We start from the raw sequence: 16,285 nt of genomic DNA on the forward strand, positions 1-16,285 counted from the left end.
GAGAATAATGGGGTGCGGCATCAGATGACCTGGCCTCCACAATCATCCGACCTCAACCCAATTGAGATGGTTTGGGATGAGTTGTACCACAGAGTGAAGGAAAAGCAGCCAACAAGTGCTCAGCATATGTGGGAACTCCTTCAAGACTGTTGTAAAAGCATTCCAGGTGAAGCTAGTTAATGCTGGTTCAAGGAAAAGGGTGGCTAATTTGAAGATTCTAAAATATATTTTGATTTAACACTTTTTTGGTTACTACATGATTCCATATGTGTTATTCCATAGTTTTGATGTATTCCATATTATTCTACAATGTAGAAAATAGTAAAATAAAGACCCTTGAATGAGTAGGTGTGTCCAAACTTTTGACTGGTACTGCAAGTATTCACACCCCTAAGTCGATACCTACCTACAGCAGTGAATCTTTCTGGGTACGTTTCTAAGAGCTTTCCACACCTGGATTGTGCAACCTTTGCCCACTACTCTTTTCAAAATTATTCTAGCTCTGTCAAATTGGTTGTTGATCATTGCTAGACAACCATTTTCAGGTCTTGAAAATATTGAGAGTAGTATTTCGTAATTGGATTTTCCACAAACATAACACTTAGTTTTCAAGACAAAAATGTATTACTTTAGTACCTTGTTGCAAACAGGATGCATGTTTTAGAATATTTTGTATTCTGTACAGGCTTTCTTCTTTTCCCTCTCTCATTTAGGTTAGTATTGTGGAGTATATACAATGTCGTTGGCAATCCTCAGTTTTCTCCAATCACAGCCAATAAACTCTGTAACTGTTTTAAAGTCCCCATTGGCCTCATGGTGAAATCCCTGACCGGTTTCCTTCCTCTCCGGCAACTGAGTTAGGAAGGACGTCTGTATCTTTGTAGTGACGGTGTATTGATACACCATCCAAAGTGTAATTAATAACTTCACAATGCTCAAAGGGATATTCAATGTCTGCTTTTTTTTTTTACCCATCTAACGGTGGAATTGCTTGGGTCTCTCTTTTATTTAGTAGCTAAGGGAGGTTTTCCAATACCTCGCAAAGAAGGGTGGATACATTTTTTTCGTTTTTTAAAAACAGACAATGAATATCCATTTGAGCATGGTGATGTTATTAATTACACTTTGGATGGTGTATCAATACACCCAGTCAATACAAAGATACAGGCGTCCTTCCTTACTCAGCTTTTTTTATTGTTCTCCAAAACCTGCATCAAGGCACTTGTTATTTGTCCTGAATAAAAAGTGTTATGTTTGGGGCAAAATCCAACACAACACATTACTGAGTACCACTCTCCATATTTTCAAGCATAGTGGTAGCTGAATCATGTTATGTGTATGCTTGTAATCGTTAAGGACAGGGGAGACTATCCGGATAATAAAGAAATGGAATGGCGCTAAGCGCAGGCAAAATCATAGAGGAAAATCTAGTTCAGTCTGCTTTCCACCAGACAGTGGGAGATGAATTCCCCTTTCAGCAGGACAAAACACAAGGCCAAATCTACATTGGAGTTGCTTACCAAGAAGACGGTGAATGTTCCCGAGTGGCCGAGTTGCAGTTTTGAGTTAAATCTACTTAAAAATACAGTCAAAGCCTATGAATACTTCCTGAAGGCACTGTTTGTCTGCTGCAGAGGGACAAGAGAGAGCCATGAGAGAAGACGAGTTTTGATCAGTCATGGAAATAAAAGTGCTGAAACAAATTGGTTTCCCATTTAGAAAGATGGAGAACAAGCTATGCTGAAGTTTTTGTGCAGGTACAGCCAACAAGCACAAAAATGATATTGTAATATTGTCAAAACTATACGATATATCGTCAAAAAGAATATCCCGATATGTAACTTTATAAATGTTTTCTCCAATCATTATCTAGGTGATGAGCACGCTCAACCGCTAAGGGACCGTTTAGTTAGTGCAACATAAGACAGTCCCGTGTTCCAAATGTTTGTTTTGGCAGCGTGAATCGTTCCTGTCAACACCGAGGTGAAGCGAGGAATAATTGAATCAATGAATCTGATGCCTCAAGCTTATCTCCTGTGGAAGGCGGGGCTTCCAGCGAGGCGCAGATTTCATTGGCCTTGTCAGGTGTAATTTTAGATCCTTCAACTGAAGTCACGAGAGTGCCACTGCCCACACTATGTTGTACCGAAGCTGACTGACTGAAAGAGAACAGGTGTGTAAAGGCCCAATGCGGTGTGTTCATTCGTCTCGCCTGCAGTTTCTGTGTTAGTGATTCCTTTTGAGTCTGGAACTCATTGGCGCTCTCCACTTCCTCTTTCAGCTTCTCCAGTTCCTGCAGGGAGGGAAGAGATACATTTACAAGTTTAAAGTTTTATTTGTCACATGCACAAGTACAGTGAAACGCTTAACTTGCAAGCCCTTCCCAATAGTGCAGTATTCAATATCAAAATAGTTTAACCAACAAACAAAAAAAAAACAGGAGAAATAAGAGATGAGGAAAGAAAAAAGGAGAATGTAAGCTATATACAGGGTCAGTGCCAGTACCAAACTTACAATGTGCAGGGATACTGGAATGGCTCTAAAGACACAGGGCTTACATGTATGCGTTTCTCCCTCACAAATGCAGTTTACATGCCACAAGCACTTGCGCACACACACTCCTTACCTCCTCCTTGGACTTTAATGCCGACTCCAGTTCTTCTATCGTCTGGTTGAGCTCAGTCTTCTGGGATTTGATGACGGTCATCTGACCACTCACACACTCCAGCTCTGTCACCTGAGGACATACACAGTGTGGGTAATCATACAGTTTTAAAAAAAAATGCTTAATGTTCTTTGTGTAACCATTCTGATCCGTTTGTTCAGCCTCTCTTTATTACAGACCTGGGCTCCAATTCTATTTCTAATATCTCAATTACTTTCGCATTACACTTCGAAGTAAGTATTCCGATATGTTTTATTTGTAAAGACAAGTAGTTGAATATTGGAATGTATTTGAAAATACACTTGGAAAGTATTGGTATGTATTTAAAAAGAGTCAAATACACTGACTCAAAAACACTCGCATGCATTTAACTGAGGTATTTGGAAATAATTTGAAAAATAAGTATTTGTAAGTATTTGATTCGGGCCACATTATTTGAAAAAAAACTTAAAAAACACAGGAAATAAGTATTTAAATAACAGATCATCAAATACACATGTATTGAAAACCAGGTCTGCTCTCTTACCCGTTTATAAACTCCGTCTTACTAGTTTGTATAGTTAATTTATCTTAGCCATTTGTGTATTCTCTCTCTATTACTTTATAAAGTTAGTCAGTCTTACACGTGTATGTAGTCTCTCAGCCTCCTCCTGGTAAGCAGCCAGTTGTTGTTTCCACTGTTTGACATTGGCTGTGGACTCCAGCAGAGCTGCTGTCAGCTTGGCATTGTTGCCCTTCAGGGCTGCCAGCTCGGCCTCCCAGTGCTTGTTTATACTGGACGAACTGGAGACAGACAGACAGCCAACCATAAACTTCAGAAGTTTTTAGGTGACCATGAGTGGAGACCAAGATCCAGACTGATTTAGACCAGGACATGAATGCTTTTTTTGTAGTCTTGAGTGGTCTTAAGACCACAAGATTAACACTCCATCTCTGATAAAACGTCATAATTGTCTTCCTGAAGAATAGAAATGCTATCATTTGACTCTTGGGTAGAATACTAAACCATTCCAGCAGCAATGTACAAATTATACACGTTTAACTTCCTGTTCATCAGCATTACCAAGCTCAGAGGGCAGAGGTGACATAAGGGGGAACCACGTATAGTGAATATGGAGAGCTGGGGGGACCAAATGCATTTCCATTCATTTAGTAATTCATAATGAAATCACAGTGTTTTAATGTAATGCTTTACTGCTGTCCAGGGGCTCTGGGACCACATGAATAAGAGATGGATAAATAGACACATCCAAGGCCTGGCCGGGCGAACCGCACGCACGGTACTGCTGCTGTGCCAATTTCACTTTAAACCATCACTCTAAAGAGAGGTCCCAGTGGACAGTTAACCCCCCCCCCCCATTACTAGGCTGAACATGGGAGCACTGTGGAGTACTGCGTCTGTTCAGCGTGTAACAGAGGAAGATGAGGGAATTTTAAATGAGGGAATTGGAAGACAGTTTTTGTATTTAAATTGGTGTTAGCTTAACATTTCCACAGAACTGAATGTGTTCATTTCTTCAGCCTTCGTCCACCGTCCGACCATGCGTGGCCCAATAAGGTGCACTCTCTTTGGGCTTGGCACCCTACTCCTGGCCCCCAGGTTTTAGAGCCTGGTTCTTACCTGTGAGAGAAGGGCAGTTGGTTCTGAGATGGCTCGGCACGGGGCTCGGGGAGGTACTGCAGCGTTTCGGGGGTGGTTCCCCTCTCGTCATCAGTACCGTTGATGCTCTCCGGGGTCAAAGGTGACTGCAGGTCGCCGGTGGCTGACTCCTGGAATGACGTAAACCAGAAGGTTAAAATAATAAAAATACCCATAAACTGTTGTTGTATGTTCTCATGTGCTGGCCAAAGAAAAGACTGGTGTAATGTGGAGAGAATATCTGCAAAAATAATTTATACTCCACAGAAAGTGATGTTACATTTAGTTTTTCAAATGAGTTTGTTTTTTCTCAAGTGAGTAGGACTATGTGTTTTTAAGTGAGCCTGAAACATCACTTTATGGGAGCATAAATATCTGACATTGGGAGATAGGAGCGTTCATCTGAGACTGAGAAGGGGTTCATTAATCTGGGTGTTAATCTGATATTAGGATGGGAGAGAGAGAGGGGTTGTTAATCCACGGCGGAGGGCAGGGTTCTCCCCAAAGAGGTGAACAGTGCCATTCAACACCTTGTTCAATTCTGGTTTAAATATATACTGTACATCCATTTTTCTGAGATACTGCTGTGACAACATTCTGGGGAGACCCCCTGAAGGGGTGGGCTGGAGTGTGTTAGCCTAGGGTTGGGTGGAAGCTGGAGGTGTCAACGCTGGACTGGGGTAGGAGGCGACGCAGGAGGGTTATCTGAGACTGGGGTCAGATGACAATGATTTTGATTTAATTTTACCTTCTTTCTTACAGGAGGTACTTTGGGAAGTACTGGGAGCACATTCTTTTTAACTGCAGCAACCTGGGAAAGAGTTGCAGGGGAGAAGAGATGGGTTGAATGAGCCAATTGAAAGCTGGGGGTGGTTGGGTGGCCAGGTTGGGAGTTTAGCCAGGAAACTGGAGTGAACACACTACTCTTGCTATGGGAGTTGTGACCACGGACACTCCCATTAGGAATCAGTTTAACGTCTCATCCATGGGACTTGACGCTTTTGCAGGGTCGTGTTTCCAATCACTTCCTATGATACTTATATAATTTAAGGTCCATTCACTCCCATTGTTTTCCGGTAAAAAAAATAATAATATATGTAAGGGAAGGGTTATCCTGGTCCAAAGACTCCATGAGGATGGGGTTAGGATTAGGGGTGTTTGTGGTTGGGATTACCTGAGAAGGGGTGCTGGTGAGTTCCATCTTCTCCTGGGATTTCTCCTTGGCTAACCGAGCTGCCTCTTTAAACTCAGCAAATTTCTCTGCAAACTGTGAAAGAACCACAAAGACACAGACCAAACTGACTAAACCAGGCTGTGTATTTGTGATGTGTGTGTCTGTACGCACACGCGTGTTTGTGAGCGCAAGCTTGCGTATGTGTCTCCCTGTCCAAGTCTGTGATCCCCCACATGCTTCAGGATGTCCACCATAGAGAAAAATAGTAATGGCGTCTTTTTGTAGGCACCAACTCCGCCAAGGTTCGTTGGACAAGGCCTATGGGGAAATGAATGGCGTTTCCGTATGATTTTTCCGATTAACGCAGAAAATAAGGTCTGTGGTAAACACAGGCTTAGGAGATCTTATACGTTTTGTTCTATGAGATAATCTTCATCAGCAAAACTTTTTGTGAACTTTGAAGCATTTATGTAATGAAAAAATAAGCACATGAAGGCTTCATAATTCACAAAGGTCATGTTAACTGACTGATATCTCACAGAACAAAACGTAGAAGATCTCCTAAGCCTGTGTTAACCTCACAACTTTTTTGGGGGCGTTTATCCTAAAATCCCTATTCTTCCCTCATTAAATTTTCCCCATAGGGAAGGCTGAACGAACCAGAGGTAACTCATTTCCTGGTTTTAGGACGACACGCTGGCGAGCTCTATTGTCCCTGTATCCAAGCAAACAAAGGTAACCTGCCTAAATGACTAATCGCCCTGAAGCACTAACTTATGTCATCATGAAGTGATTTGATCCCACCTGGACAAGAGGAATACCTATGTGAGAATACGGTTCATCGGCTACAGTTCAGCTTTCAACACCATAGTCCCTTCAAAGCTCATCGCTGAACTCCTCTCTCTGCAACTGGATCCTGGACTTCCTGACACGCAGACCGCAGGCGGTGAGCATAGGCAACAACAACCTCCTCCATGGTGACTTTCAACATGGGGGCCCGCAGGGGTGTGTGCTCAGCCCCCTCCTGTATTCCCTGTACACCCATGACTGCGTGGCCATGCATGACTCAAACACCATCCTTAAGTTTGCCGACGACACAACAGTGCCTCGGAACAACAGGCTCCGAGACAGCTTCTACCACAAGGCCATCAGAATGCAAAACAGCTAACCCTATCGGTCTCTCAGTCTGCACAGACTTTAGTGACCATTTGCACCCTAGAGCCTATCTGCACTGACTCTCCACACATCCAACCCTTACACACAAGCACACACACACATAACCACCCACAAGAACACACACAGCTGCTCTAGTATATGAGTGGTAAGTTGAGCCATTTTTAACATTCAGCATCACTCCGTCAAGGGAAATATAGTAAGGATGTGACGGTTTCAAATGTTTAGGATATGACGGCGTCAGTTCCAAACCGATCCTAATGTAGCATGCGTCGGTCAGAAAATTTATTCAAACGTTACAAATCGCAGATTCAATAACATGGTTTTGCTCATATTACTTTCTCTCTACCATCCCAAAAAATACCTCACCTTTTGTGACATCTTCAGTGTCAAACTGCGCACTGTGCCCAGCTTCGCGAGATGTAGTCGGCCTGTTCCTGATCTTGCACATCTGCGCGGCACCTTCAGCATTCAAATGCTAAAATGTCTTGCGCAATATTAGGCTTCATTAGATGAGTGACAACCCACGTAATTTTCTAGGTTATTGTTATCTATGCACGGTTGAAAATTGTATTTTACTGGTGTAAAAAGTGAGCTTAACGGAGACACAACTCTCATCTGGCTATACATGCTGAACGGGGCTTACAATAGATTTGATTTAGATTGTTCAGGTGTACCATCAGTAATAGTTTTGCTTTAAACTATCAGTGCATATGGTCATTTTTAGATATACACGTTAAATTTGATGATTGCATAATGAGGAATCACTTTTGTGAGGCACACTGCATGTAGTGATGTGCAGTTCGCAAACGATACGTTCTTTTTGAACTACTATTTTTACTGACTCGAGAGTCATGATTCGTTTTTCTCAGTGACTTGTTCATTTGCCCCGCTGGCTGCAATGAGTCCTATAGCACAGGTATTCTCAAACGCTCAATGCCGTCGGGGTACGCCAAATAAAAATGCGCTTTACTTTTTTTATTTTCATAAAAAATTCAAACAGTCCATTTATATTTTCCAACGGGGCTATACATTTGGGTTAGTTTTTTCTCTCTCGCCTGAGTAGCCTCGTTTCACTGCCAAAAATAAAATGAAACCATCTGGTGTTCAGCGAAATAACAACACAATGTCAAATACAGGGAGCCTAAACAAATAATTAACATCCAAATCACATTATGTAACGGTTTTCTTCCTAGAAAGGAGAGGCGGACCAAAACGCAGCGTGGTTGAAGTTCATGGTTCTTTAATAAGAGCAACTTAACATGAACAAACTACAAAACAATAAACGTGGCAAAACCGAAACAGCCCTATCTGGTGCAGCAAACACAAAGACAGGAAACAATCACCCACAAAACACAACAAAACAGGCTACCTAAATATGGTTCCCAATCAGAGACAATGACTAACACCTGCCTCTGATTGAGAACCATATCAGGCCAAACATAGAAATAGACAAACCAGACACACAACATAGAATGCCCACGCAGCTCACATCCTGACCAACACTAAAACAAGGAAAACACAAAAGAACTATGGTGACACATTAACCGTTACTCTCTCGCGGGAATTCCACTAGCCAAACGTAGCTGCTGCTCATTCCCTTTGCTCGAAAATTGATAAATGGTTCAAAAAAAGTAAGGCCCGCGTCCATAGAGACACATACCAGCTCTACTGGAAGTACTGCTACTACCAGCAGTACTACACCTGCACCTGTCAACGACAAGTTGTTCTGCTTCCACAAGCACATCCAATGCTAACATCAGTAATTCTACATTTGTTGTTAGCCCAGCTAGCATGGACACTGACAGTTGTGAATCTGATGCAGCCGAAGAGCTACTGCCCCTTTACCCGGGAAAGCAGCGAACAACAGACAGGGATGTTGGACCATCAAAGAGGTGCACATATGATGAGAACTACATTGATTTGGGGTTCATTTATACTGGGAGTAGTGCCTTTCCTCAGCCACAGTGTGTTATATGTGCAAAAGTACCATCTAACAACTCAATGAAACCTTCCCTCTTGCGTAGACATTTAGAAGAAAGAAAAAACATGCCAATTTGGAAAATAAGCCACGGGAGTTTTTGAGCGAGAAATAAGGCGACTTTCGAGTAGTAAGACATGTATAAAAGCAACAGATACCATTATTTAGAAGGGTCTAGAAGCGTCTTTTATGGTGAGCTACCGAGTGGCTAGGACAGGCAAGCCCCATAATATTGTGGAGGACTTCATTCTTCCTGCTGCAGCAGATATGGCTGGGACAATGCTGGGGAAAAAGGCCCAAAAAACTATACAGACAATGTCTTCATCAAACAACACTGTTCCATGACGCATCAGTGACATGGAAGGAGATGTTTTGAAACCATTTCTGCTTGGCATACAAACCAATGAATTCTATGCGTTACTGCTGGATGAGTCAACAGACATGGCCGGCCTGGCACAGCTCCTGGTTTATGTCCGTTACGTTTATGGGGGGGGTCAATTAAGGAAGACATCCTCTTCTGCAAACCACTGGAAACCAGGACAACATGAGAGGATATTTTTTAAAGTACTGGACAGCTTTGTGTCATCAAATGGACTTTGGTGGTCAAGATGTGTTGGTATCCTTACTGATGGTGCAAAAGCCATGACAGGGAGACATAGTGGAGTGATAACGCAAGCAGTTGCTCCCGACGCCACTGCAGCATCCACCGAGAGGCTCTTGCTGCCAAAGGGATGCCTGGCAGCTTGAAAGACGTTTTAGGCACTACAGTGAAAATCCTTAACTTTGTTAAAAGTTTTTACTCTACTGCTACTCTCTGTTCATCATATATGCATAGTCACTTTAACCATATCTACATGTACATACTACCTCAAATCAGCCTGACTAATCGGTGTCTCTCGCTACTTTTATAGCCTCGCTACTGCATATAGCCTCTTTTTACTGTTTATTTCTTTACTTACCTATTGTTCACCTAACACCTTTTTTTGCACTATTGGTTAGAGCCTGTAAGTAAGCATTTCACTGTGAAGTCTACACCTGTTGTATTTGGCATTTCACTGTGAAGTCTACACCTGTTGTATTCGGCGCACGTGATAAATAAACTTTGATTGGATTTAAAGCAAGGCCCCTGAACTCTTGTGTATTTTCTGCACTATGCAATGATATGGGCAGCGACCATGTAACGCTTTTACAACATACAGAAGTGCTCCCAGAATCTACCTGCCTAGAAGGAAGATTGCGGATTGAACGCAGGTATGTAGACCACCTCAAGATAAACACGTAATATTCAATATCGGTAAGTTAGACTAAATATGAGCACAATCTGGTGGGTAATAACCTTCAATCTAAAAACACCACAAACAAATCATAAGGCTAGAGAAATGTATCGAAAAATATGACAAAAACAAGCAACACCCAAACATGACGGAGAGTAAGACAGGGGAACTATTTCAAAACGAAAACGTGACTCTTCTACACACACAGACGTTTTAATCTTTTCACTACCCGGAATGGTAAAGGTCGAAACCGATCTGTTAAAAATCAATAAATTACAAACTGGGCATACTTGAACTAGTCGGTAAGGATATAAAAGAGTTGAAGGCAAGCCTCGAGATGAGTGACAAAGAAGCTGCAACATTGGAGAAAGACACAAACAAGCTAAAAAGGGACAGTCAATAAGATTGAAACCGAAGTTAATGACCTTAAAAAGGAGAACATCATTCTGAGAGAAGCCTTACTTGACATACAGAATAGATCCATGAGAGAGAATCTGGTACTTACAGGTATCCAAGAGAAAGAAGGAGAAGTTCCTGAATCTGTAGTTAGAGAGTTCCTCCTTACAGCGCTCCAGATCCCAAGCGAAGCTATCGACAAAATCCAACTCGAACGTGTACACCGCTTCGGACAGAGAGTGCAGAGGTATAAACGCCCAATCGTTGCCAAATTTGCTTTCTTTAAAGATAAAAATAATGGTTAAAAGCCTGGGTAAAAGACTTGCTGGCACGAAAATAGGCATGCATGACCAGTTCCCGAAGGAAATTGCAGAACGGTGCAAAGTTCTGCATCCAATCTTCAAGGAGAATCAATTGAAAGGGAAACGCGTAGCTCTCGTAGTCGACGAACCGTATATTGATAACCAGTTGTTCAGAGACAAAGGCTACGCCAAGGCTATTCTAAAAATTACAAAGTTCTCAGAGGAGGCAAATAAATGACACAATTCTAGCCCTGTTATGGATTGCAATAATACAAAAAATACATATAGCTTTTCAATCTATCTTCAAATAACTAATTGGAACACAAAAGCACCAATTCAACATGGTGGAGATAATAACATCAGACAGAAGGCACAGTATGTGGGTATGTGTGGATGTATTGAGATGGATGGTGTGGTGTGTGTTTTTTGGTGTTTGGGAAAGTGTGGCATTGAGTGAGTGAGAAAGGAAATGGTTGCATATCCCAGAACCAATGTATTTCTGTGAGCAGTGGTTGTGAGAGAGCTTTCAATTTGGTGCAGACGAGGTATATATTTTATAAACTAATTATAAATCGTATTTATATATTGTCCTATCATGGTGGAACAGTATTTTAAAATAAATTATACATCTAATTGATTTATTGTCCTATCATGGGGAACTACATTTTTTAAAATCAATTATGCATCTAATGTATTTCTTTATGGTCCTATATTGATGGAACGGTCCACAACCCTTTACCCTAGACTCCCACCTGAATGACACAGATACTAAGAAGTCCCTATCTGTTTAATGGGCCTGCTGTAAGCGGTCTCTATGCAGCCATAATGTGGTCAGAGACTTTCTAGAGCAGCACTGCCCCCTCAAGTTTATGAGCCTGCCTGGCAGGATTGGTCCTGCAAAGCCAGAGCCCCCTGATGGGAGAGCATAATATACAAGGAAATTCTCAAAGCTGCTAATGAGAACCTTGACGACCTTGTACCTAGCCGGTGGGGATTCCGGTGAGGTGCCCCCACCCAGGTAGTGGCAGTGCTGGCAACACTAGCTGCAGTAACCCATGGGGGGGGGGGGGGGGGGAGTGCCACACTCGGACATTCAGAGAGGGGGCATATTATTGTGGTCATGGTGGCACAAAATCAAAGGTCTGACTGCATGGAGATGCTTGGGAATATGGTCACTACGGGAGACCGTGTGTGGGTGTTTCAGGGTAAGGGGTAAGGGGGTATATCGGACCTCCATCAGGACGTGACGATGGTTAATCAAATCTCCCCATTTCTGCCCATTTGTCTGCTCAGTTTTACAGCCCTTCTCATACAGCTGCAACTGTATATGCATTCGTAAATCAAGACCTTTCTTGAGTTGGGCTCTGGGATGGCGCAACTGTTGAGAATCTAGAGTCTATGGTTGTTGTGGTTGTTGTGGCGGAAAGGGGATGAGTGTGTATCCCACAACTGTTGCGAGGGAGTATAAGATGTTAGAGACAATATAGGATGAATCACAATAATTGTTTGATAAAATAATAATTGCATGCCATAATGTAATTTTGGTAATGGTGAGATTGGTGAGGTAAAAAATCCTTTGCATAATCTGCCTACATTACTACAAATATTAATGGCTAAATATGGAAAATAAGAAATAAAAAAAATATATATATATTTTGAATGGCTATACATAATACAAATCGAGGTGAGGGCGATGGAAATGCATTTGACGGTTGGTCTGCTTCTGTTCTGTAGGTGGCACTGTGTGCTCTTTTCGAAGAGTGGGTCCCGGTCTCTCTGGAGCCAAGGGATCCAGGGGTGGTCCACCGGGCATTGGGATGACAACCGAACTCAGGTTGAGGAGTGGTTTTAGCGGGTGGAATAGTGAGGACCAATTGGAGGTTTACTTAGTAGCAATGCAGATATCACGGTACAGCTAAATACAGTGGGGAGAACAAGTATTTGATACACTGCCGATTTTGCAGGTTTTCCTACTTCCTACTTACAAAGCATGTAGAGGTTAATTTTTTTTATCATAGGTACACTTCAACTGTGAGAGACGGAATCTAAAACAAAAATCCAGAAAATCACATTATATGATTTTTAAGTAATTAACTAGCATTTTATTGCATGACATAAGTATTTGATACATCAGAAAAGCAGAACTTAATATTTGGTACAGAAACCTTTGTTTGCAATTACAGAGATCATACTTTTCCTGTAGTTCTTGACCAGGTTTGCAGACACTGCAGCAGGGATTTTGGTCCACTCCTCCATACAGACCTTCTCCAGATCCTTCAGGTTTCGGGGCTGTCGCTGGGCAATACGGACTTTCAGCTCCCTCCAAAGATTGTCTATTGGGTTCAGGTCTGGAGACTGGCTAGGCCACTCCAGGACCTTGAGATGCTTCTTACGGAGCCACTCCTTATTTGCCCTGGCTGTGTGTTTTGGGTCGTTGTCATACTGGAAGACCCAGCCACAACCCATTTTCAATGCTCTTACTGAGGGAAGGAGGTCGTTGGCCAAGATCTCGCGATACATGGCCCCATCCATCCCCCCTCAATATGGTGCAGTCGTCCTGTCCCCTTTGCAGAAAAGCATCCACAAAGAATGATGTTTCCACCTCCATGCTTCACGGTTGGGATGGTGTTCTTGGGGGTTGTACTCACCCATCTTCTTCCTCCAAACACAGCGAGTGGAGTTTAGACCAAAAAGCTCTATTTTTGTCTCATCAGACCACATGACCTTCTCCCATTTCTCCTCTGGATCATCCAGATGGTCATTGGCAAACTTCAGACGGGCCTGGACATGCGCTGGCTTGAGCAGGGGGACCTTGCGTGCGCTGCAGGATTTTAATCCGTGACGGCGTAGTGTGTTACTAATGGTTTTCTTTGAGACTGTGGTCCCAGCTATCTTCAGGTCACTGACCAGGTCCTGCCGTGTAGTTCTGGGCTGATCCCTCACCTTCCTCATGATCATTGATGCCCCACGAGGTGAGACCTTGCATGGAGCCCCAGACCGAGGGTGATTGACCGTCATCTTGAACTTCTTCCATTTTCTAATAATTGCGGCAACAGTTGTTGCCTTCTCACCAAGCTGCTTGCCTATTGTCCTGTAGCCCATCCCAGCCTTGTGCAGGTCTACAATTTTATCCCTGATGTCCTTACACAGCTCTCTGGTCTTGGCCATTGTGGGGAGGTTGGAGTCTGTTTGATTGAGTGTGTGGACAGGTGTCTTTTATACAGGTAATGAGTTAATACAGGTGCAGTTAATAAAGGTAATGAGTGGAGAACAGGAGGGCTTCTTAAAGAAAAGCTAACAGGTCTGTGAGAGCCAGAATTCTTACTGGTTGGTAGGTGATCAAATACTTATGTCATGCAATAAAATGCTAATTAATTACTTAGAAATCATACAATGTGATTTTCTGGATTTTTAGATTCCGTCTCTCACAGTTGAAGTGTATCTATGATAAAAATTACAGACCTCTACATGCTTTGTAAGTAAGAAAACCTGCAAAATCAGCAATGTATCAAATACTTGTTCTCCCCACTGTGTATATATATATATATATATATCCCAAAAATATATGGGGGATTGGAAATGATGCAGACAGTTACATTGATGGGAGCAACAATCTATCTGCAATATTAAAGCTGATCCACCCTCTGAAAATGTTTTATAATACACACACACACACACCACACACACACACACACACACACACACACACACACATACACACATACATACATACATACAGAAGTGCCCTGGTTACCAAGTGGCAAATTATTGACACATTTTTAAATTGAGAGACGAGCTTAAAGTTTTCTTTACTGACCATCATTTTCACTTGTCTGACCTCTTGCATGAGGACGAGTTTCTCACACTATCTGGGTGATGTTTTTACTCGCCTAAATGATCTGAGTCTAGGATTACATTTCTCAGCAAATATATTCAATGTGCGGGACAAAATTGAGGCTATGATTAAGAAGTTGGAGCTCTTCTCGGTCTGCAGTAACAAGGACAACACACAGATCTCTCCATCACTGCACCTGAATGAGTTGAGTGCACAATTACGCAGGTACTTTCCCGAAACAGATGACACAAACTGGATTTGTTATCCCTTTCATGCCCTGCCTCCAGTCCACTTACCGATATCTGAACAAGAGAGCCTCATCGAAATTGCAACAAGCAGCTCTGTGAAAATAGCCACTGCCAGATTTCTGGACTGGGCTGCGCTCAGAGAATGCTGCCTTGGCAAATCTCGCTGTTAAGACACTGATGCCCTTTGCAACCACATACCTATGTGAGAGTGGATTCTTGGCCCTCATGAAAACTAAATACAGGCACAGACTGTGGGTGGAAAATGATTTAAGACTGAGACTCTCTCCAATACAACCCAACATGGCAGAGTTGTGTGCATCCTTTCAAGCACACCCTTCTCATCAACCTCTGGTGAGCTATTCACAATTTCCGATGAACAAATAAGGTTTTATATGTAAGATGGTTAAATAAAACAGCAAAATGACTGATTATTATTATTATATTATTATTTGTGCCCTGGACCTATAAGAGCTCTTTGTCACTTCCCACCAGCCAGGTTGTGACAAAAACTCACACTTATTAAAACATAATAATGAGTGTATCGTACAGTGTGTGTGTGTGTGTGTCAAATCAAAGTTTATTTGCCGAATACAACCTTACAGTGAAATGCTTACTTACAGGCTCTAACCAACAGTGCAAAAAGGTATTAGGTGAACAATAGGTAGGTAAAGAAATAAAAACAACAGTAAAAAGACATGCTATATACAGTAGCAAGGCTATATACAGTAGCGAGGCTACATACATACACCGGTTAGTCAGGCTGATTGAGGTAGTATGTACATGTACATATGGTTAAAAAGTGTGTAGCACTTTACAACTTTACAATTTTTGCCATCATTGTAGTTTACAATGATGGCAAAAAACAACATTTGAGAGTACGCCGACCCTGGTGCTAGAGGGGGTACGCAGCTGGAGGTTGAATGTTTGAAGGGGTACGGGACTATAAAAAGTTTGGGAACCACCGCTGTAGCAGGATTGATACACTCTCCTCCGGCTCAGCGGCTCCAGAGAGGTGCTCCAACCACCAACAGGCTGTCCTATATGACATATAAACACAGCTTTGTAGAACCAAAACATACACAGCCTCTGCTAAACAAACTCGAAAACTAATCGTTTAGGGTGCTGCCGTTCGCAAAACAATATTGTACTTAACACCCTCACGTCATTCCGCCATGAGTCGCTCACAATCTAGTCCGGGTTGTGGCCACAACTAGACCTCGTTTAAAATGTATCAAGAAATAATTGTATTTGTATGCCTAGCAATCAAGAAATTTACATTGTTTAAAGCACACTTTGACAAATCTTAGTCTCAAATGACCACTCCAATAAGCCCCATATGGTGAACAAGAGGCTTGTAGAATCATGACACTTTCAAGTTTTCAGTTAATCATTCGCCGGTAGAGGGTCCTGCATGCTCTGGGCATTGCCGACACAAAATAGCGAAATTAGTTGAAAGATTTGTTCTTTTGTCTGAACGAGTCGAAAAGATTTGAGTCAGTAAAAAGAGATGGACGTCCCATCACTAACTGCATGGCCAAAGTGGGAGGAAGAAAGAAGCTCACTAAAAACATCCAAACAGTCAAAACCATTCCATTTTG

General features: G+C 42.3%; 1 protein-coding gene across 2 annotated transcripts in view; it reads right to left on the reverse strand.

Annotated features, from left to right (window-relative positions):
- The window catches only part of LOC139388776 (homer protein homolog 1-like), a 73,480-nt gene that overhangs the window by 6,773 nt on the left and 50,422 nt on the right, over positions 1–16,285 (reverse strand). The window contains exons 4-9 of one of the 2 annotated variants that reach the window (XM_071135691.1): positions 5,479–5,571; positions 5,053–5,115; positions 4,287–4,435; positions 3,289–3,448; positions 2,627–2,737; positions 2,213–2,293 (exon numbers count right to left, since the gene is read on the reverse strand). In XM_071135691.1, coding sequence (XP_070991792.1) covers positions 2,213–2,293; positions 2,627–2,737; positions 3,289–3,448; positions 4,287–4,435; positions 5,053–5,115; positions 5,479–5,571 — 657 coding nt within the window. The remainder of the gene's footprint in view (positions 1–2,212; positions 2,294–2,626; positions 2,738–3,288; positions 3,449–4,286; positions 4,436–5,052; positions 5,116–5,478; positions 5,572–16,285) is intronic. The other variant, XM_071135692.1, reaches the window with a different exon arrangement.

Source organism: Oncorhynchus clarkii, chromosome 29 (genome assembly GCF_045791955.1).
Source record: "Oncorhynchus clarkii lewisi isolate Uvic-CL-2024 chromosome 29, UVic_Ocla_1.0, whole genome shotgun sequence".
Lineage (NCBI taxonomy): Eukaryota > Metazoa > Chordata > Actinopteri > Salmoniformes > Salmonidae > Oncorhynchus > Oncorhynchus clarkii.